Genomic DNA, 22838 nt, shown 5'->3' on the forward strand with positions numbered 1-22838 from the left:
CTTTTATAATTGTGCCATTGTACAAAAACGCCTCGATCTTTCACGGAAGCAATTGTGATCCCTATTGGATTTGATTTCAAATGAAATGGTAAGATGAGTTTGTGCGGTGAGTGCGACCACCAGTGAGTGAGTGACTGAGTGAGTGAGTGAGTGAGTGAGCGAGTGATGCTTCAGTGCCCTGTTTGCAATGCAGAGAGCAGGGATCCTGTGGAGAGATCTGACCAGGGAGATGCTGTCTGCAGGTAACTCCTGGTCGGAGGCTGGACAGTAAGTGACTCGCTGTTTAATGCGACAGCTCAGTTGTTGGCCCGAAAGAAAGAGATGCGATCCACAGCTTTCTACCCCCCTCGGTGGACTTTTAAAATCTGACGCATCCTGAAGCGTCACTTTGCACTTTATATAAAAGCTGTGTTGGGAGATAGCGCCCGACACTGGGAGAGGGGGAAAGGATTCATCTGCGGGGTGTTGGCAATGCTCTGCGTGGACACTGGGAGAAGCCGCAGAGATGTGCGAGAGGAGGATACCGAGGGCTGGAAATCATTCAGCCACCACCTCAAGTCCAGCTCCAAGCAATGAAAGGGAAGGTTATCTGATGATGGACACGGGGTATAAAGAAGGAGCCTGTCCCCCGCTCTCTGGGCACTATTCCTCGTAAGTAAACCAACCACATGCCCATTTATTTCACAGTGCATTGCTGGTCCGCTCGGCTTCAGTGTTCAGTCAGTTTGCTCACAGCACCGATGCACACGCAAACGAAGCACCACATTGATCCGTTTGAAAAGATTAAAGTGCCCTCATTCGAGACGTTATAATAATAATAATAATAATAATAATAATAATAATCCTTGCATTTGATATAGCGCTTTTCACGTCGGGAGGACGTCCCAAAGCGCTTCGCAGAACACACTGTAAAGTGAACTGACTGTATATTTGTGGGCGAACGCGGCAGCCAATTGCGCACAGCAGTGTCCCACAAACAGTCGTAGATTGAAAATGACTAATTTTATTATTGTTTTTGGTGTTGGAGGGATTATTATTAGGCTCTGTGTGGAGTAAGGAAACTTGCCCAAGGTTTCGCCCTCTGCCTGGAATTGAACTCAGGTCTCTCACTTGCAAAGCGAGTGCTCTAACCACTGAGCTACAGGACTCCACAAAGTAATCAAAGTATTGCTTTCAGTAAGTCAAAAAAAAAATAGTTCTGCGAGCTTCTGCACAAACATAGTGTCCAGGTACTGGCTCAGCATCTGCTATTCTCAAACATGTACTTACTTGCTCGCTGTCAGTGATGCATTTACGTGGTTTAAGGGGAAGGCAATTTCTTGATAAACGGGCTGATTTATTTTGAAATTGGTCTGAGTTTGATAGTTACAAAGCAGGAGAAATAGCACCATCTTCTGGGTAGGGAAGATTTACGTAATGTTATTCTGTATCTCAGTATCCTGTAGCTCAGTGGTTAGAATCTGGTAAGAAACATTGGAATTTAAGTCAATAATTACTGAGTGGTTTTAGGTGCGAACACCCATAAAAATGCAAATATCCAGAAGCAGTTCAGAGAGGTAAGCTTTGCGGAGTACTGTAGCTCAGTTGTTAGAGCACTCGCCTCGCAAGTGAGAGGAACTGGCTTCGATTCCCGGGCAGGGCGAAATGTTGGGCAAGTTCCACACGCTTCTGTTTACCTAACAATCGGTGTTAGTCGATTGGCGGATTGCTTTTCCGGGGGTAATAATCCTTTAAAAAGAATTTGGTCACTCAATCTACAACGACTATTTATGAGACACTGCTATGCGGCGATTGACTGCCGCATTTTGCCCACAAGATATACAATCAATTCACTTTACAGTATATTCTGTGAAGTGCTTTGAGACACCTCAAAGACATGATAAGGCACTATAGCAAATGCAAGGATTATTATTATTAGTCCAGCTACAGTCTCCGAACCTTGATAGGACAAATAAATAAATGTAGAAGTTTATCGCTCCTTCTGCAATATATTAAAGCGCACAAAACAGTGTGGTTTGATTTGGATTTCCTTAAACACTGTTGTAAATAGGGCAATCATCAATGCAGGATGAGGAAGGGGTGGGGGGGAACACAGATTTTTTTGTAAACTTCAAAGATTTTTGAAGGCAATGAATCAAGAGATTAGCAAGATCAATTCAATTACAGTTTCTCTGAACTATAGGTACATACAATTGAAGGTCTGTGGCAGTGGATTTCATATATAGTACAGTATACATAATTTTGAAGACACCTAGATGAGACTTGGTGGGTTTGATTTGATTTACCTCGTAGGAAAGTGTGGAAGAGAGAATTAGAGATTGGATGGTTAATTTCACGGCCTTGCTCCCTCCTACCTCTCCGACCTACTATCCCCCTACTTACCTGCCTGTACCCTCCGTTCCTCTGGCTCCGGTCTGCTCCACATCCCCCGCCCCAACCGCCCTACTATTGGTGGCCGGGCCTTCAGCCTCTCAGCCCCTAGGCTCTGGAACTCCATCCCCCAGTGTCTTCACCTTGCTTCCTCCCTTTCCTCCTTCAAGGCCGGTCTCGAGACCTTTCTCTTCGACCGTGCCTTCAGCTTCCCTCTCGACTCTCTACCCCTTCCTCGCTCCCTCCCCTCACCCTGACCATTTCCTCCCTGCTCGGGTCCCGACCCAACTGTCCAGCGCCTTGGGTCGTCCTCCCGATGTGAAAGGCGCTCTATAAATGAAATCTTGTTGTTGTAGTTTGGAAGCAGGAATACTGTACATTAGAAAAATCCACCAGTTGTATTTCAAGATAAACCCCTGTGTATGTTAAATGACTTAAAATGTGCAAAATAAAATGCATAGAAATACTAAAATGAATGCAAGTCCTGATTTCTTAAAGTGTGGATCCTAATTTGAGTTTGGTGATTTGGATGGTCTTTCATCCTTGGGATTTAATTTGGTTCCAGTTCTTCATGTTTGTGTGATGTAAATTACTTCTTTCATCTGAAAAGGCTTCAAGTGAAATGAGTTATGGCAGTAAAATCACCCCTCGTGGATATGAGTTTACAGCATGAAACTGCTCAGGACTTAAAACTGGTTGATATTAAATTGACAATTTCTCAGCAACATGACGAGTTTAGCTTGTGTAAGAAATAGAAATGTCATACTTGCGCGAGACGGAGTGTTTCTCTCAATATATAATTTAGGCCACATCTAAAGGACCGAGTTAAGAAAACAGGCAATGGAGAACGTTCGATGCTGACCTTTACATGCAGTACATCTTAACGGATTTCGGAATAAGAAATGTGTGATTAATTTATTTGTAAAACATCAAATGTCCTGAAATTTCAAATGCACTCTTCAGCGTACTTGATGTTTAAGAAATTTGATAATTGGAGATTATCTCAATGGAGATTATTACCATTTGAGAGTAACGTGAAAACATAGCTTTTTTTTAGTATTGGCGCCCCTCCTGTACAATACAATTTACATTTATATAAAGCTTTTCAGATAGGAATGATGTCTGAAAGCAATTACACTACACTGCAACAGTACTAATAAAAAATAATAGTAATAATCCATACATTTAGTATAGCACCTTATCGCATTGGAAGAACGTCCCAAAGTGCTTCATAGGATTTTATGTGAAATGGAGTGACTGTATTTGTGTGTAGCATAATTTTGAATATAGGACAGAAAGAGAAGACAGAATGAGAGGGGAGACAGAATCAGAGACAAAAACAGATACACACACACACACAGGGCCTGAAAATTAGAGGAGGGAGTATCAGCGAAAGAGACAGTGTGAGACAAAGGGAGAGAAAAGAAGAGAGAAGAGAAAAATGGTGATAAAATTGAATTAATTTACTGTTGAGTAATACTCCTAAAGCAAGTTTAAATCAGTGTATTTTTCTCTGCTGCTGATTCATGATGACTACTGTTGATTTGATAGCAAGAGGACGTTTGCTGGATATATTATCTACAAATAACAGTTTCAGTTATATGAAAGGCATTGCAATGGTTGGAGAGACAATCAATAATGCATTAAAATCAACATTAGACCTAAAGGCATTTTGGTACAATTGAGAATAAGCTGACTTAAAAATGTAATGAAATAAGACTTTCATCGATAAACACTAAACAACAACAACCAAATGACATTTTTATAGCACCTTTCACGTCGGGAGGATGTCCAAGGTGCTGGACAGTCAGAATTTTGAACCCGAGCTGGGGGTTGAGATCGGGGAGGGGTGGAGGGCAGGTAGGGGGTAGCAGGGTTATCAAAAGCACGGTCGAAAATGAGGGTCTTGAGATGGGTCTTGAAGGAGGCAAGGGAGGGGGCGAGGTGGAGGGACTCTGGGATGGAGTTCCAGAGGGTGGGGTGGAGTGGCAGAGGCCCGCTTAGCAATAGTGGGGCAAGCGAGGCGGGGGACATGAGGCAGACCGGAGCTTGCTGAGCGGAGGACTAGCATGTAAGCAATTACGCTCACATGGGTCAAAAAATATCAGTAGGAGGAGAAAGGAAAGGACATTGTGAAAAGGGGAAGAAGACCTTAGTGATATCTCAGCAACATTCTCTTCTCCAAAAAGAACCCTAACCATTATAGGGCACTAAGCTAGCTTCTGCTTCTAGACATAAGCCTATTTTAGCAGATCATGACTCAGAGAAAAATATCTCAAGAAAGGCAGAAGAAAGACAATTACAAAGTAAGCCAAAAGGAACTGTAGGGATGAGTCAGAAATAGAGAAAGGAGTGCACTTGGAAGAAAAAGCATCTAAAGACCAAAAACTTGAAGGTCCTCTGATTCCATGAGATAGGGCAGAGGAGGCAGAGAACAAATGCATTACTAAGAAATGGTGAGTGAGAAATGTTGGGCATATAACAGTAAGTAAACATCCCACAACAAACAACAAAAACCCATTGTCATCAGAACCCACTCACCATTATCCCAACCCCAAAAATTGGAAAGAAATGGGTTCTCACCCCAGCAAATCCTACTGTACACAGTGCTGGTGTGGAGGTAGCTCTGAACAGGCGAATGTTGTTGATCAGTTCCTGTCAGGCATCTCTGCCTCTTGAATAGGTATCACATGCCTTGTCAGGGACTTTATTATCTGCTGCCTCCCCTTTAGACACAATCTGTGCTAGGAATGTTACTCCTGATTGCCATGTTATGTAATGTGCAACAGACTACAACTATCTTGGAGTCTTTCCTTATCTACAACGAACAGATGTAGTTATATGAAAGGTGTTGTAATTCATGGAAAGACAATCAATATTGCAGGACTCCTGTAGCTCATGTTTAGAGCACTCGCTAAACAATGAGAGACCTGGGTTCGATTCCTGGCAGGGCGAAACTTTGGGCAAGTTTCCTTACTCACATGTGATAATAATACCTCAAGAATTTTTTAAAAAAAAAAATTAATAATAATTTGGTCACTCAATTCACGACTGTTTGTGGGACACTGCTGTGCACAATTGGCTGCTGCGTTTTGCCCACAAATATACAGTCAATTCACTTTACAGTACATTCTGTGAATTGCTTTGAGACATCTAGAAGATGTGAAAAGCACTATATCAAATTATTATTATATATAATAAACATTAGACCTAAGGGCATTTTGGTACAAATATGCAGTACTTCAAAAGACCACTTGACTGAAGCAATCAACAGAACTGTTGTTTCAAACCCCTAAAGATGTCCTTACTGAGTACCCTTGTGTGAGCAAATGCTCCCTGTACTATTCCTTGGTTAGGTCAGTGGGTTTGCATTGGAATGAGCAGCTGTGGTTTGAGATCATAGACCTTGTCCCTAAGGAGCTACCCACGTAGCCTATTAGACTCACAACATGTCAAAGGTCTCAGAGGGCTTCAAAAATCTGAGTATTGTGTGCGGCCCCTTGGAAGCAACTGCTGATGTGCAAAATGCAGCCATGAAAATTTCCCACTGCAGAGAATTTGCGATTGGAGAACAGATTGATGGTAATCCTTGCATTTTGATTGTCACATGTGTGCAATCTATCTCCCTTGTAACTTGGGAAGTGAGCAAAAGCGAAAATAAGTTGAGCTGTCTTCAATGTTGTTCTTCAATGCTAGTTCCAAAGCAGATGTATTGTTATAACAGTAAGATGGTAGTCAGGGAAGACGTTAAAACCCTAGGGACTCCAGAGAATATATTAAATGACTATTTCCTGAGTTTTTTTTAATCAAAGGACACTAAAACCAAGCCCTCCCTCAAACATCCAGCAAACGTCGTTTGAGCTCCAGAACTTTGCTGCAAGTAAGCCTGAGGTTCTACATAGATTCAAGGGGCTGAAAAACAATTATGGAAACTTAAGCATGGTGAATGGTATAGAGTGTGTAGACTTGTTATAAGTAAGATGAATCTTAGCTGGAGGATAAATTCATGCATTAAGCATACCTTATTTGGCCAGAGCTGCACATCAAGTTTAGTCACTGGATAAATGGTTGATTTGCTGCTTGGAATAGGAACTGTCCAGGAAGACACATACAAGTGTGCCTTTCAGTGGTCTGATAAAGAATCCTACTTTCAATACAGTAATTGAAATCTGTTACATCTTAATGAGCTTTAAAGGTTATTGGGAGAAAATTCTCCAGTTTGTGGAAATTTGATAGATTACAATGAAAGTAAATGGATCATAGCGGCACAAATAATTATGGGTGGAGATTTCTTAATTTGGATTTACACCTTACTTCTGCTTCTGTGACTTAATTACACAAGTCTGTTAAATTTCTGTCAGGTGAAGAATTAATCTCAAATTTTAAACCAAGGTAGTGGTGGCTAAGATTCACTATTAGCCTTGCTGCATGATCATGTTATAAATTACAAAGCTAAGCGGCTGCAGGAGGGAGAGCTCTGGCCTACATTGACCTGTTGCTGAACACCCTGGAGGCACAGTGGACACATCTTCTTAACAAAACTTCTCACATGAAGTCCTGGATTAAACACCTGGTGCTGAGTAAACCTGGTACATGGCATTGGACTTAGACCTCGAGAACATCAAGGTGGCTGGCAGGTCACAAACTATCCTTTAATGCCCTCCCAACAGACTGAAGGTAGATGTCTGTCAGATAGCTGATGAGGAAACTCTGGGGCTTGGGATGACAGCTACTGGAAGGCGTTACCTGGAGTCGGAGTCTGTAAATACACGTTCATCTATCCAAGTCTTAGATTCCACCTTGATTGGTCAATGGCTGCTACTCCAGCTCTCCAACTGGTGAAACCATCGCTCAATGGGAAGCAAAGCTGTGGGCATGAAGGTGGTGACAGTGCAATATATTAATCATTAGTTAAGTCACAGGGAGTATTTGGATACACCACTATAGGAAGAATGCCAAGGCCATAGAGAGGATATAGAATCTATTTACTAAGATTCAATTATTGAGTGGTTTTGAAAGCTTAAAGAGGGCGAAACTGTTTTACTGATCTGTGTGGCAGGTAGTCAGGGTGAAAGGAAACCTGGAGGTAGAGTAAGTTTAAAGGGCTAATTAGGGCAAATAAAATTAAACTGCACAGATTGAGCAGGAAAGACAACAATTAAAAACACTAGTTGAGCTAATAGGAAGGTCCTGTCTTAAGGCAACTTCCTCCCTTGCAACCGAGGAAGACCAGGTCCTGACATATGAGAAAACCCATCACCATGCTTAAGAGTATCCAAACCAAGCTGAGATTTCCATGCATCCACGTACACATAGACATCTCAGAGATAGATTGCTGGAATGGAATGTGCTTTCTCTCCCTGGATGGATGCATCCTGCTTACCTAATTCTGGAAAGTATTATGCACAGGTTGGCAAGAGCCAAGGCTTGGGTGATCCCAGAGTGGGAGTTGGGGTACTACTGGAGTCTAACCAGCTAAAATACCATAGCTTACCACTGATATTGATGTCTGGCAAACTTTCCCGTTTCTTGTCCAGCTAGGACCACGCTACCTGTTAGAGCTGTGGCTTGCTGGGTTAACAGGAGCTGAGTGGGTTGACGGTCTGCCCTTCCAGGTCCTGCTGATGAGTCAGGCTGGCTGTGCTGTCATCAGCAGTGACCTGCCCCACGCGCCCCTCCCCACCAGGAGGATAGAACTGGGAATGGGTGGATAAAAGCCAGTTACTTTGAAGAGTCCCCAAAGCCAGTGTTGCAAGGTAGAGGAAAGCAAGACTTCCAAGCATCCCATCTTGATGATGATATTTTATCAAGTTTGTTAAGTGCTTTTATAAAATTATAAGTAAGGACTCTCTAACCATTTCCAGTCATGGTGACTGAACAGTCACAAGAGAATTTTGGATTAGGATGGCCCTTTGGTACATTTGATCTCAATACTTACCCTCCCATCACAGCTGTCTTAATAACCATTCCTGTAATCTGTTCCAGTTGTTAATTATCCTCTGGGTAAAGAAATACTTCCTGGGGTCTGTCCTGAATTGCCCTTTGCAAACTATATCCTCTTAGTCTACTATCTCTGTGTCTGAAAATATTGTTTTCAGTTCAATTTTCTCAATTCATTTAAAATTGCATACCTCCGTAAGGTCCTCTCATAGATGTCTCCTTTCAACACCAGAAAGCCTAGCTTGTCTAATTGTTCTTCATATCTCATTCCTCTAACATGGGATCACCCTCATTGCTCTTCTCTCCATTGCTATACTCAACAGCGCCTTATGTTACAGCGACTAGAACTATATGCAATACTTGAGGCGTGGCCTGACCATAGCACTATACAGCTTGACTATAGCATCCTGTTTTTGTTGCCTCATACTGTTTTGATAAGATGAGGAATGAGTCAACTAACATCTCTGAATTTCTTTCAACTTCCCCTTTGGAGAGTTCAGTCTTTTCCATGTACCTTGAATTCTTCCCATAATAATAATAAATTATTCTTTCTGTTTACAATATCCTGCCAGTAGGTTGTTTCACATTCAGAAAGCCTTTATTCAAACTTTTATTTGTACTGAATTTAAAAGTAAATTTTAAGGTTTAATACATTCTAGTGTTTGGGAATCAAAATCTCTGCTGTTTAAAGATGAAAAACAGTGGTCAAATTGCACATGGCAAGTCTGAGAGAGTTACCATATCCCTCAAGTCAGGGGGATATTCAATCCCAAACATGTTAGTTTTCAATTAATAATGTATTTCTTAAATATCCCAGGTAATATTAGATAAACTCATTATTCACAGGGACTATATTACTTTGCCTGAGACAAGTGGTGTCCTGTAGCTCAGTGGTTAGAGCACTTACCTTGCAAGCAAGAGACCTGGGTTCGATTCCTGGCAGGGCGAAACTTTGGGTAAGTTTCCTTACTCCACACGCCTCTGTTTACCTAGCATAAGTAGGAACCCGGTTGTTAGTCAATTGGCGGATCACTTTTCTAGAGGTAATAATTCCTTCAAAAAAATATTGCTCACTGAATCAATGATTATTTGTGGGATGCTGCTGTGCGCAATTGGCTGGTGCGTTTCACACACAAAATAAACAGTCAATTCACTTTACAGTATATTCTGTGAAGTGCTTTGAGACATCTCGAAGACATGATAAATGCAAGGATCATTATTGCACTTTTCTTCTACAACTGATTTCACAGTTGTAGTCCTGCAGCTTAGTTGCATTATTAAACTCAACAGGTTATGTCACACATAATAATTCACTTGAACTGAGCTAAGAAAAGAAAGTGGAATCAAACTAAAGTATGAAATGTTTGTCCTTTAATCTTGTACTTTTTTGAGTAAATTTTGTGTCTTAAATTATGGTGTTCCAGTAAATGCTACAGTTTCTTTTGATAAAATGCTTGATCGGCTGCCATAAGATTTAAAAATATGAAACTTTTGTGTTGAGTAACTTCTCTTTTTAAATTAATGTCAAACATATTGCAGCAAAAACATGTGAATTTCTTCCAAACATTACAGATTGTTTATAGTTAGAGAAAAAGCTTATAAAGTCTGAGCATTCCCCCTTAATGACTCAATAAACTGCAGTGCTGCTTCTAAAACCAACACTAGATACTGCAGTTAAAACTTCTTTATAAGGGAAGCATAGTATCTTGTGCAAGCTTTTACTCTGAATTCGGTACTGAATATTCACCAACAAAGTTATCATATTTCACAATAAATAATGTGAAGCACTTGGAGATATATATCTCAGCACTGTAAAATGCCAGCAGACAGCAAGGCAGTACATTTTTTAAAAAATGCTAGACAAAGTTAAACTCTTGACGCAGAAGAATGTTGGATTAAGTGAATTTGGTCAGAAAGTGACAAAGGCAATGTTCTCAAATGTACAGTAACTTTTTCGAAGTCACATTTCAATCATCTGATTCTGAAAATTGGTCAAAGATTGTTCTGTTCCAGTTGGGTAACAACTGCCCTAAGTTGATAGCAATCTCATCCTTTCATTGGAGAGTTGATAGTTCAAAACTCACATTAGAACTCGGGTTCATAACCTTGGCTGACAGCAAATTCCAGTGCGTTACTAGGATAATGCTAAAGTTTTGAAGTAACCTTGTTATTGAATTTTCTGCATCGCGAAAACCTCTGATTCCAAATTTAATCTTCAAAACTTCTCACCTCTTTGGTTCATTACTAATCATCAGTGAAAAAAAAGTTAATACAATGCCTTTTAATTAAAAGAATTTAGCAAAAATAATAATCCTATAATAATCCTTGCATTTGATATAGCGCCTTATATAGTTGTCAAGACGTCTCAAAGTGCTTCGCAGAATATACTGTAAAGTATAGTGACTGTGTGTTTTGTGTGCGAAAGTGGTAGCCAATTGTGCACAGCAACGTCCAATAAACAGTCATAGTGGATTGAGTGATCACATTTTTTTTGAGGAATTATTACCCCGGAAAGCAATCCACCAATCGATCAAAAAGAGGATTCCTACCTACTGTCAGGTAAACATATGTGTGTGAGTGGCATAAGGAAACTTGCCTAAGGTTTTGCCCTGGATGGATATTGTGAAATTGTGAAAATAGAATCCCAAATAATAGGAAGGTTCCAACCTCCAATATACACTGGAGCCCATTATAATGCAATGTTTGGGGCTCATAAAATTGCTAACAATTGCCATATTGAGGCATAATAGCAGTTTTACTGTGCATGTTTTAACGAAAAAAGGGTTGACTTCCAGTTCATCGGCTCACTGCCAACACCACTGCTTGTTGTAGATGCACAAAACAGGATACAACATAAATTGTGACCTGAAGATATGGCAGTCAGGCTTTTCTTAGCTAAAATGGCTGACTTCAGAGCCATTAAGTTGCTGCTGGTGTGACTTTCTGGTTTGCAGCAAAGCAGGAAGTGACACCAACAGCAAGCTAATGACCCAGAAGTTGGTTGTTTTAGTGCGAATTGTGCTTTATTATTGAAAGCTTCATGATAAATGAAATGTTACCTCGGGTAAAGTTTTCTTTTTACCAAGTCATCTACTTGATTATCAAAAAGATCTAGATATTGAAGTTAAAATTGCTCTATTTTATATATCACCTTGATAAGCAGTGTGTGGGGATTCTTCCAAAATATTTTGAATCAGTAACTCCAAATCTTTTCAACTTTGCCTAAATTAGTGAGCTGGCATAATTCAAACAATTATTCTGCTGTTGTTACATTAATAGCTTTTTCCATTTGATGAGTTTTCCACATTGAACTAATTATGAAATGTTGAATTGTTGTAAAACTGGGGTTTAAGATATTTTTGGGATCAGCCAGGTATCAGATACATGTGGAAACCCCACGATACACTATTGTGATACCCCATAATAGAGTATCCAAACTACACTGATATTTCTACATTCATATGCCACCTGCTCATGGAAATTTCCCTGTAGCTAGAATGGGTTGCACACTCTCTTCTTGGAGGCATCCTGCTTAACTAATTTCAGCAAGTATTAGGTACTGGTTGGCAAGAGCTAAGCTTGGAGATCTCAAAGAGTGTGTTGGGATACTCCGAGAGTTCAAGCAACTAAAACTAAATAACAGAATCCTTGCCCCCAGTCACCAGTCTGCCCCTCCAGTTCCTGCTAATGAATCAGGCTACCAGCAGTACCTTGGAGCTCTGTAAACATATCTGGTTCAGGAACCAGACGATTGAAACTGCCACAGAAGATGTACTGAATTCCAACATTCTGTGGCCAAGCATGTCACCTTGGAGCCAACTCAGTTCCAGGGAGACCTTGCTTATGTCCCCCTCGAGGAGGATCATGCTTTCCTAATGAATGTTTCATGTATCCCTATGATTGGAAATCTGAAATGAAAGTTGATTCAAGGAAGGTTCTGAAAAATAAATGCTACATTAATGTCTTGGGTTATGATTCACAGAGATTGACACTCTGCGAATCTACTGTATTTTCAGTTTTAACCTGTCCTCTCAACAGTAACAGCAATTATAGAGTGCCCTTCTCACAGAATGGTACCTTGGAGCACTGCACAATGGTGGGGTTGGACGCCAAACAAAATAAAAGTGGGAGATGTGGTGGAAGAGACCTATCTTTTCGACAATAGGCGTGATAGAAGAGTGCGATTTAAAGATAGATCAGGGTGACACAGAGGGATCGAGGTAGGGAGTTCCAGAGGCTAGGGGTGTAGTGGCTGAAAGCACGGCCACCAATGGTAGCATGGAAGGGTTGAGGGACATGCAGCAGGCCTGTGTTAGCTTATTATTATTATTATTATCGTTGAGTCACTGAATCATTTGGAAATAGAAAAAGTGGTAATAAATAGATACGGTACAATTACATTACAAAAAGTAAGATAATTTGATAGATAGTGTTAAATGAATTTTGACACATCACTGTTTGCTAATGTTCTCAGATTCATTCTCTGATCTGTCAGATCTCCCAGCTCACTTCATCAGAACAGGTCAAATTCAGTTCTTGTGGTGTACAATGATATACACTTAGGGAGATAAGGGAGATTTGTGAAGTACTGCAAGACAAATTGAATGCATCAATCTGGGGAGGTTTCAACAGTCTGGAATCAAACAAATATGGTTGTCAGACACAATAACCTGAGCTCAACAATTGGAAAACTTGCACAGTAGAACCTGGTTCACTTATAGCATAATTCGGGTATGGACCCCAACATTTACTTACCCCAAATAATCCCTCCAAAAAACAAAACAATAGTAAATTGGTCATTTTAAATTCATGACTGTTTGTGGGACATTACTGTGCGCAATTGGCTGCAGCGTTCGCCCCCAAATATACAGTCAATTCACTTTACAGTATATGCTGTGAAGTGCTTTGGGACGTCTAGAAGACATGAAAAGCGCTATATCAAATGCAAGGATTATTATTATTATATTATTACCCCAAAAAATCCAAAATAATAATAATCCTTGCATTTGACATAGCATCTTATCACGTCTTTGAGATGTCTCAAAGGGTTTCACTGAATATACTGTTAAGTGAATTTACTGTATATTTTGTGGGCGAAATGTGGCAAACAAACAGTCGTGGATTGAGTGACCAATTTATTATTTTTTTGGAAAGAATTATTACTCCCAGAAAAGCGATCTGCCAGTCAACTAACAACCGTGTTCCTACTTTCTGCTAGGTAAACAGAGGCATGTGGAGTAAGAAAATTTGCCCAACATTTAACCCTGCTGGGAATTTAACGCAGGTCTCTCGCTTGTGAGGCGAGTGCTCTAACCACTACGCTTCAGGTCTCCATGTGTGCATGGTTCCATTGGTGTTTCAAAAGCATTCAGAAAGCCAAATTAGCTGACATAGGTGTCCTGAACTCATCAGTGACATAATTTCTAGCATGTCACAAGTGACATCAAGAACAACCTATTGCCCTGGATATTGGCTATATTTTAATGAAAGGAAGCTTATAATGCTGGAGCCATGTAGACAAATAACTCAAGTCTGGGTCATCTGCTTACTGCACACCTGCATCGTGCAGGAAGTGAAATTGGTGGTGATCTGATGATCCAGAAGATGATGATTTTATAGTGCGCAGGAAGCGGCCTGGCTCCCTCCACACATGTACAGTGACATTACTGGTCATAGCAGAGGTGACATCATGATGCAGAAGTACTGACGAGCACTCACATCCTGTAAGAAGGCTGGTTGGCATTTTATGGATGCCAACCATGCTGCATTATATCATAAAATCATAGAATTATACAGCACAGAAGGAGGCCTTTTTGCCCATTGTATCTGTGCTGGCTCTTTGAAAAGAGCTATCCAAATCAATCCCACTCCGCCGCTCTCTCCCCATAGCCCTGCATACATCATGATATCACCTATGTCATCATGATAGCCCAGTGCTGCATCTTGATGTCACCTATGCAGATATATGCTGGAGCCCTTAATATGGCATTAAATGAATGCAGATTTCAACATCTAAAGGTCAATGGAAATGAGTCTTGAGCTAGTGAATTTAGCATTGCTGCACTACTGGAACCGAGAGCCTCAATTTTCTCGTGATCAATTGACAGGATAAAGCTGGTACATGTAGCTCCCAAGTTTCTGATTTCTGCTGTTGTCATGTCAAGTAAGTATGGCATTATTGTGACATGATGGAGTGCAATGATTAAGTCATTTGATATTAAAAAAGATGTTTGGTATTATGCATTGAAATTGAAACGTTAAAATGCTGACCAACATCAGTGGCAGTTTTCGTTTAACTTAGATTTGTTTTAAATATTAGACGCAGAAGTGTACTCGAGCCTTTAATGTTTTTAAAGTTATTCCTCAATGTGTAAAAGATATACAGTTCACTTTTTTCACCTCCATTTAGCTTTATGTTCTTTTTATGTTGGACTATTAATTTGACGCGCTAAAAGTGGAGGATATGTACAGGGGGGCCATAGGGTGATGTGATCACATGGTGGGATGTTTTACTCTGACATATATCATCTTGACAGTAAGTAAAGTTGATATTCCCCAAACCCGAATATATATTGGAAACCCGTTGTGGTGTTGGGGAGGGTAGGTGTGGAGATGGAGGGTGGAGGAGCTGTGATAGTTATGACTGTTAGGAATTTTAGGACTCAAGTTGTGATAATCACTCAACGCATTTTGGAATTAAGTCAGCGTCGTCAGTTGCAGTATAAATCCAGGCTTACTGCAGCTGATTTCAACAAAATCCTGGACCTTAAAACAATTAATTCCCTTTGAAAGGTAATAAGCTACTGTTAGACCTTTGAATGTCACATAAGATCCAATTTAACTTCTGGCTTTTAAGACTGTTTACAGTATAACTGATGTTCAGGGCCGGAGGAAACATAGCTGAAGAGCTTGCATTGAGTAAGGAACAGTGCATCCAAAAATCTGATACAATCCTGTGTAACAAATAAAAAACGTAGGGTGAATGAATTGCTCTGTGCTCAAGGTAAGGGAAGCTCCTCTTCATTGAATTATTGCTAGGTGCTGCAACTTTGTTGAGTTGTCTAACAATCTCCCCTGTCCACTCCCTCCACTTTGCTAACTCTTGCCTGCTTCATGTCACCCAATTTCAAACAGGAAAAATAACTAATAATGGAGTTTGAAAATTTCCCATTGATTGAGAATTGCAGGCAAACAAAATGTGAAATTTTCTTCTGTTTTAACTCAGGCTTTTTTTCTTGGTGCAGACGCTTCAATGGAGATAGGCCACTGCGACGACAGACAATGCAGAAAGGAAGGAGGCAGGCATTCCGGGGGCCTGCTTACATGTTTACTGACAGATCGACTAGTCTAAGTGCCGATGAAGAACGATTTCTGGACGCAGCTGAATATGGCAACATTCCTGTGGTCAGAAAGATGCTCGAGGAGTTTGGATCACTCAACGTGAACTGCGTTGATTTTATGGGTCAGAATGCACTGCAGTTAGCTGTAGCAAATGAGCATCTGGAGGTCATAGAGCTTCTGCTGAAAAGGGATAACCTGTCACGTGTTGGGGATGCCCTATTGTTGTCCATCAGTAAGGGCTATGTGCGAATAGTGGAGGCCTTATTAAGCCACCATGCTTTTACTGCCGGATGTAGGCTAACTGTAAGTCCAAGCCAGCAGGAATTACAGCATGATGACTTTTATGCCTATGATGAGGATGGTACTAGGTTTTCCCATGATGTCACTCCAATAATCCTGGCAGCCCATTGCCAAGAGTATGAAATAGTTCACATTCTTTTGAGGAAAGGCACACGTATAGAGCGACCACACGACTACTTCTGCAAGTGTGGTGAGTGCACCGAGAAACAGCTGCACGACTCCTTCAGCCATTCTAGATCTAGGATAAATGCCTACAAGGGTTTGGCAAGTCCTGTTTACTTGTCACTGTCCAGTGAAGACCCAGTACTAACCGCTCTGGAACTCAGCAATGAGCTAGCTGTGCTGGCCAACATCGAGAAAGAATTTAAGGTGAGTTCAGTCTTAAAGAAGGTGAGGTGGGAGATGAAAGCTTTAATATTATTTAAAACATCACAAACATCACCCAATTATGTTTATAAAATTTACTGAAGATCAGGACAATATGTAGTACATTTTGGTATGAAGAATAGGGGAAGAAAATACACCTTAAATAGTAAGATTTGATATGAAGTGGAGGAGTAGAGTGACATTGATGTGCAAGTACATATATTAAAGTTACAACAACAACAACAAGATTCCATTTATTGAGCGCCTTTCACGTCGGGAGGACGTCCCAAGGTGCTGTACAGTTGGGTCAGGACCTGAACAAGGGGGAAATGGTCAGGGTGAGGGGAGGGAAGGGAGGGAGCGAGGAGGGGGTAGAGAGTGAGAGGGGAGCTGAAGGCACGGTCAAAGAGAAAGGTCTTGAGACCGGCCTTGAAGGAGGAAAGGGAGGAGGCGGTGAAGGCACTGGGGGATAGAGTTCCAGAGCCTAGGGGCTGAGAGGCTGAAGGCCCGGCCACCGATGGTAGGACGGTTGGGGCGGGGGATGTGGAGCAGACCGGAGCCAGAGGAACGGAGGGTACGGGCAGGTAGGTAGGGGGATAGTAGGTTGGAGAGGTAGGAGGGAGCAAGGCCGTGAATGGCCTTGTAGGTGAGGATGAGGATCTTGAAATCGATCCTCTGGGGGATGGGGAGCCAGTGGAGGCGAGCGAGGGTGGGAGTGATGTGGTCCGAAGCCTGGTGCGGGACAGTACACGAGCTGCAGAGTTCTGAATGACCTGCAGCTTGTGGAGGGAGGTGCCGGGAAGGCCGGCGAGGAGAGAGTTGCATAGTCCAGCCTTGAGGTGATAAAGGCGTGGACCAGAGTTTCAGCAGCGTGAGGGGTGAGGTAATGCCGTAGTCTGGCGACATTCCGGAGGTGATGGAAGGCGGTGCCAGTTGTGGCGCGGATATGAGGGAAAAAGGACAGCTCAGGGTCGAACAGAACCCCGAGGTTCCTGACTGGCTTTGAAAGGTGGAGAGTGCAGCCTTGGATGCTGATGCTGTCAGCGCCTGTTAGCAGCAAAGGTAGATGAAATCATTAAAAGGGCCATAAAAAGGCAAACTTTTTTCTTGATTTTATATATATATATAAAATACAAAAGTAAGTAAATAATTTGAACCCAGAAGGGAGTTCTACCAGTGTCATAGCCAACAACAACAAAATTACATTTATAGAGCGCCTTTAATAAATCGATCATTCACTGATCAATTTAATGGCTGCTTGGTATGTGTAAATTGGCTGTCAATTGGAAGAGAGATTATATGAAGTTGCCCTGTCTCAAGGACAGCATATGATTGTGATCATGTGTGGGGACTATGCTGGTCATCCTGCACGTTTTACATTCTTCCCATGTCTGTTTATTAACGTAAAGTGCAGCTGTTCTGCTTGAGTGTAACTCCATTAGGAAATATCAAATCAATGCTTGCAACATCTGGTAAGTCCTGAGATCCCTTTGACAATGTTTATCCCATGGTCAAGGCAAACACAAGGCAACTCATATGTTTATCTTTCTAATTGAAGAAGAACATTGGATTAAATAGCAAATCAATAGGGCATAACTTTGTTTTTCCTGGTGCTTCATTTGACTGTGGCTACAACAAATTGTTCCAGACTTCTGGATAATCCTAACATTTGGTATAGTGCCTTTCATGTCCGAAAGATGTCCTAAATCGCTTCACAGGACATACTGTAAGGCCTGGTGAATGTGTTTGTGGGTGAATGTGGTTGTTTCATATAAATAAAGGATATTTTGATTAATGTAACCAGAATGTACTGTAAATGGTCTATGCTTTTATTTATCTATTATAATGGGATTGCCTTGCCAATCATGCTCCTTACTCTAGACCAGGGGCTCTCAAACTTAGTCACATTGAGCCTCCCTAAGCCAAGAAAGAAAATAATTGTGTTTCCCACAGTTCACCAAGACAACACAAAGAACTGAAAATCCTATATCCACATCAAAGTACAAGGGCTCTGATCAGTAAGTTACAATAAGAATATGAACATCAAAAGCATCAATTCTACTTCACAAGCACTTTCATGCTTGCTTTGTCTTAAAAGAGCAGCCAAAACAAAACTGCACAAACACTCCAGGAAATCACAACATCTAACAACTGCAGAGCATGTCAGTGCAATATCTTCAGTGGGAGGAATGAACCGGTCTCCTCGCTGATTAGGTCAGGGATAGCTCAAACATAACCCCCCACCCCCAAAACAGGGTGAAGGAATTTATTCCTAGACCACTAATTATGCCACATTTGACCAGAGGCTAAGATTGTTACAAAAACATTCTGGGTTGTAGATGCAAGCAGTGGGCTGAACCAGTGCTTTGAGTTAATGACTTGTCAAATGCCTGGAGTGATCTCACCGATCAAATGCTAAGAAATCAGCTGAGGATCACTGAACAGCTACAGGTGTACTGGTCATTTTGCAATAAGCACTTTGATTCTCACATGCAAATTGTTCCTTTAGGCTGGTCTGTAAGTAAATATTAATCTTAAATTGTGATTAAGTAGTGTTGTGTGCATCCTAAATATTTAATCAATGAGGTAATTTTATTTCGAGAGAACAGAATTGTATTTATTTAGAATCATGGCTAAATAGTATTCTTCATGGCCTGGCAATTCTGGTACGCAAAAAGATTGAGTAAGCAGGTGAGCAGATAATAATCATTTATCTGTTTAATTTAGCATCTTTCCACCCACATCCATGGCCATCCCCTCGATCTGATGATTACCTGGGGCCTCACTGTTTCAGATATTGCCATCACTGTTAAAGCCATCTGAGACTTGTATTTCATCTCCTGTACCTCCTCCTTTCACCCTTCCTGTCGCTTAACCCTCTACAATCCTTTATTGCCCCTGGAAAAAAATATCCCTTCATGTTCAAATAGTCATTTGAACTCTTACCTCACTGGACTTCCTCCCATAATGACCTATCCTCCTCAATCACTGTCCTCCACAACTTCCTCTCTGTCATCCTTGACACCCTTGCCCCAGTCACCTCTCCTACTCTCGCAAGACTCCCTGTTATACCTCTGCTCCCTCAAGTCCCAGGTGCATTCTGTTGAAGGATTCTGCTGAATGCACCTGGCACAAATCCATATGGAGCTATGCAGGTCCTGTAGGATTATGTGGTCCATCACCAGATCTGGCTGGACTGCACTAAGACCTACTGCTCTGCCCTTGCCTCAGCTAAAGCAACCTTCAACTCCAAGATCATCCTAGCCAAGGGCAACCCCAGGCTCCTTATATCTACCACAACTCCTCTGTCCAAATTCCCATGCCTTATCCCTCTCCTCCAATTGCAAATGTGAGGAGATGATAGATTTCTTTGAGTCCAAAATCATTCATCTTATCCCATTCAGTTAGGTTCTCTTTCTGAACAACTTGCACTTACATAATGCATTTCATACAGGATGAATATCTGAAATTTTGAATTTGATTCATGTGGAGCTATGCAAGTGCTGTAAGATTATGTGGTTCCAAATTATCATGGGAAAAGATCCTTAATATGCATCTGATATTCCTCCACAAAATATCCTGACAGTTTTGGTTATTAAATATCCTGATTTGCTTGATATAAATGACTTGAACGAGAATGGAATTTATAGACTTTACTGTATTTACTAATTTACTTTCTAATGTAATAATGAGACAATATAAATGCTTCAATTACCTATGCATGCACTGGAATCTTTCACATTTGCTATAAATACACAGTCACTATACATTACAGTAAATCTTGTGAAACGTTTGAGATATGTAGACAGCATGACAAGGGACTGTGTCAAAATGCAAGGATTATCATTATTAATAAATTACTCTTACATATCTCAAATGAACAGATTGCCAATGTGCAGAGACTGAATTGGTTGTAATTAGCAGTAAACAACACAGTTTCCATTTGCAGAACACAAACTGCCTTTACTAAATGTGTGGACTGGGTGTCTGAGATTATTATGGCAGTGCTTTACAGATAAACCCTACAAAATACACAGTCAATCCACTTTACAATATATTCTATGAAATACATTGAGACACCTCAACAATGTTATAAGGCACTATATCAAATGCAAGGATTTTATTATTATTAAGATGTCAACTCAACCTTTGCTACAGCATGATTTATTCTTTACCTTAAAGTTTCTCTTTTCACTTTAAACCCATTTTATTTTTTGAAACAGGAGCACTATTAAACAGCCATGTTTTGTAGCACACTCATTTTACTTGTTTTGCAAAGACTGGAGGTATTAAAGTAATACGACTATATTCAGATTAAATGGCATGTTATAAACAAATTCATTACTTTTAATCTGAACCAGCTCTAAATGATAGAGGCACATTTTGTGTCCAAAAACTCATTACTTTATAACAGTAAATGTAGAATGAGACAAAGCTATTTGCCTTATTCGTGCTTGTAATGTACAATTTACATGTTCATGAATTCTAAACAATTAAAATTCCTGAATGATGAAAAAAGCCACAACTAAAGATTCCAAGAATATAATATAAATCTTGACGTAATTGCTTTTGACTTTGCAATCCACACTATTTAATCCACAGAAATTACTTTTTTTCAGATGATAGCACCATTAACCATTGACTCAGCAGCATAGTATATAGTGTGTTGCATCAACATTGTCTATATTCATTCCTCTGACCTTCAATGCTGTCATTTTTTTCTTACTTCCTGAAATCACAAATTCATCTAGGCATAATCTTAATGGTGCCTCTGGTATTTTGCCCAAGTGCCAATTCTTCACCGAGCTCAGACAGTGAGGATCAGCAGGATATGTGACAATAGGAAGTTTCCCAGATGATCTTATTGTAGATGATTGATGAGCACTGTGGGACATTGCTGTGCAAAGATTGGTTGTTGCATTTGCAAAACAAACAGTCCCTCCACTTTGTAGTTTTGTCTATAAGAGCTTGAGCTGTGACCTCGAGCATGAAAGGTTCTACACCAAATGTAAAGATTGTTATTACTGAATTTTCCAGCAGTGGTCACTTAATAGCAATGGCAACCTTACTGATTTTTCCTGTTCACTTTTAAAGCAACAACAACAACAACAATTTGCATTTATACCTTCATGCCGGATAGTGTTTTGGAGTGTTGACAGCTCCAAGACACTACCCAAGACACAATGCAGTCAGTGGGTCGATTGAGACAACAACTTTCACTTATATAGAGCCCTCAACGCAGGGCAGCATCTCAAAGCTTGTCTGAGACTGTCTTCACTGTATGTCTGAATTCCATTGCACTAAGTGACTGAATAATCCAAGTAGATTTCCAGTCCTGATGTTAATGATATATTCAGAACACAAAGGAAGGCTAACTCACAATATTTCTTGACACCATTCCTTAATAAGGAATCCAAGTCGCACAGATAGGGACTTGTTCTGGTAACCGTAAGTACATCATGCTTACATGTAAGAACTCTGTAGATCTGCAGGAGATTCTAGTGGAATTCTTTGTAAAGGAATACTGTTAAGATACAATGCAAATTGCTCAATTAATCAAAATAACTCAAAACTTCTTTGACGTGTTTTCAGTCAGCTTTCCCCTCCTATCCACCATGGTTCCATTCCCTGCCTGCGTGGCCAGCCAGCATTGTCAAGCATTGTTGAGCACTTTGAGTCATCCTCCTGATGTGAAAGGAGCCACATAAATGTAAACTGTATTTTGAATCAGATCTCTTAAAGGAGGTCTTGAATGTATAAAACAAGTCTGTATAACATTTTACTTGGAGTTCTATTTTCTGATTTCATCTGAATAATAAGCCCCTATTTCAAAGTAACACTGTAGTGATGTTATAAAACTAACACTATTAAGTATAACACTAACACAGTATCAGTGGAAGAGGGAATATGTTAAAATCACAGATCACAACATACTAATCATTTCAATTTTATTTTTCTCCAGAATGATTATAAAAAGTTATCCATGCAATGCAAAGACTTTGTTGTTGGACTTCTAGACTTATGTCGGAATACTGAAGAAGTAGAAGCCATTCTGAATGGAAATGTGGAGACCGTTCACGATAGTAACCCTTATCTTCGACCAAGTCTTAGTAGGCTAAAACTGGCCATTAAATATGAGGTCAAAAAGGTAGGGAAGGCACTGTGAAAATATTTCATTTATTCAATGTGTTGTAAGCTACATTTTTCCCCTGTTAAAATTGCTAATATTGTAACCGTATTCTTGATTTGTTTTTTCTTGCAAGCAGAATGATAAGATTTTGGAAAAAAATGGTTCTAATGAACTCAAGCTTAAAGTTGCAAATATGATTGATCTGAAATGTTAAGAGGCTAACTGGCTGCTTGCTTTTGGAATATATCATGGCTTTATCAATTGATACTAAAATTCAATTGCAGTGCATAAGGACATACTCATCACTACATTAAGATTACTGGCATTATTATTATATTGACTCAATGACTTGTGATAATAATAATGCCAGTAATCTTAATGTAGTGATGAG

At 40.4% G+C, this 22838-nt stretch overlaps 1 protein-coding gene across 1 annotated transcript; it reads left to right on the top strand.

Moving 5' to 3' along the window:
* Positions 1-433: 433 nt before the first annotated feature.
* On the top strand, positions 434-22661 carry LOC121848895 (short transient receptor potential channel 6-like). Its single transcript, XM_042334407.1, has 4 exons — positions 434-651; positions 15555-16320; positions 22280-22465; positions 22584-22661. Exons 1-4 carry the CDS (start codon positions 506-508, stop codon positions 22659-22661), a joined length of 1176 nt encoding a protein of 391 aa, XP_042190341.1. The 5' UTR covers positions 434-505.
* Positions 22662-22838: the final 177 nt, after the last annotated feature.

This window comes from Callorhinchus milii, unplaced genomic scaffold, assembly GCF_018977255.1.
Source record: "Callorhinchus milii isolate IMCB2004 unplaced genomic scaffold, IMCB_Cmil_1.0 Scaffold4, whole genome shotgun sequence".
Lineage (NCBI taxonomy): Eukaryota > Metazoa > Chordata > Chondrichthyes > Chimaeriformes > Callorhinchidae > Callorhinchus > Callorhinchus milii.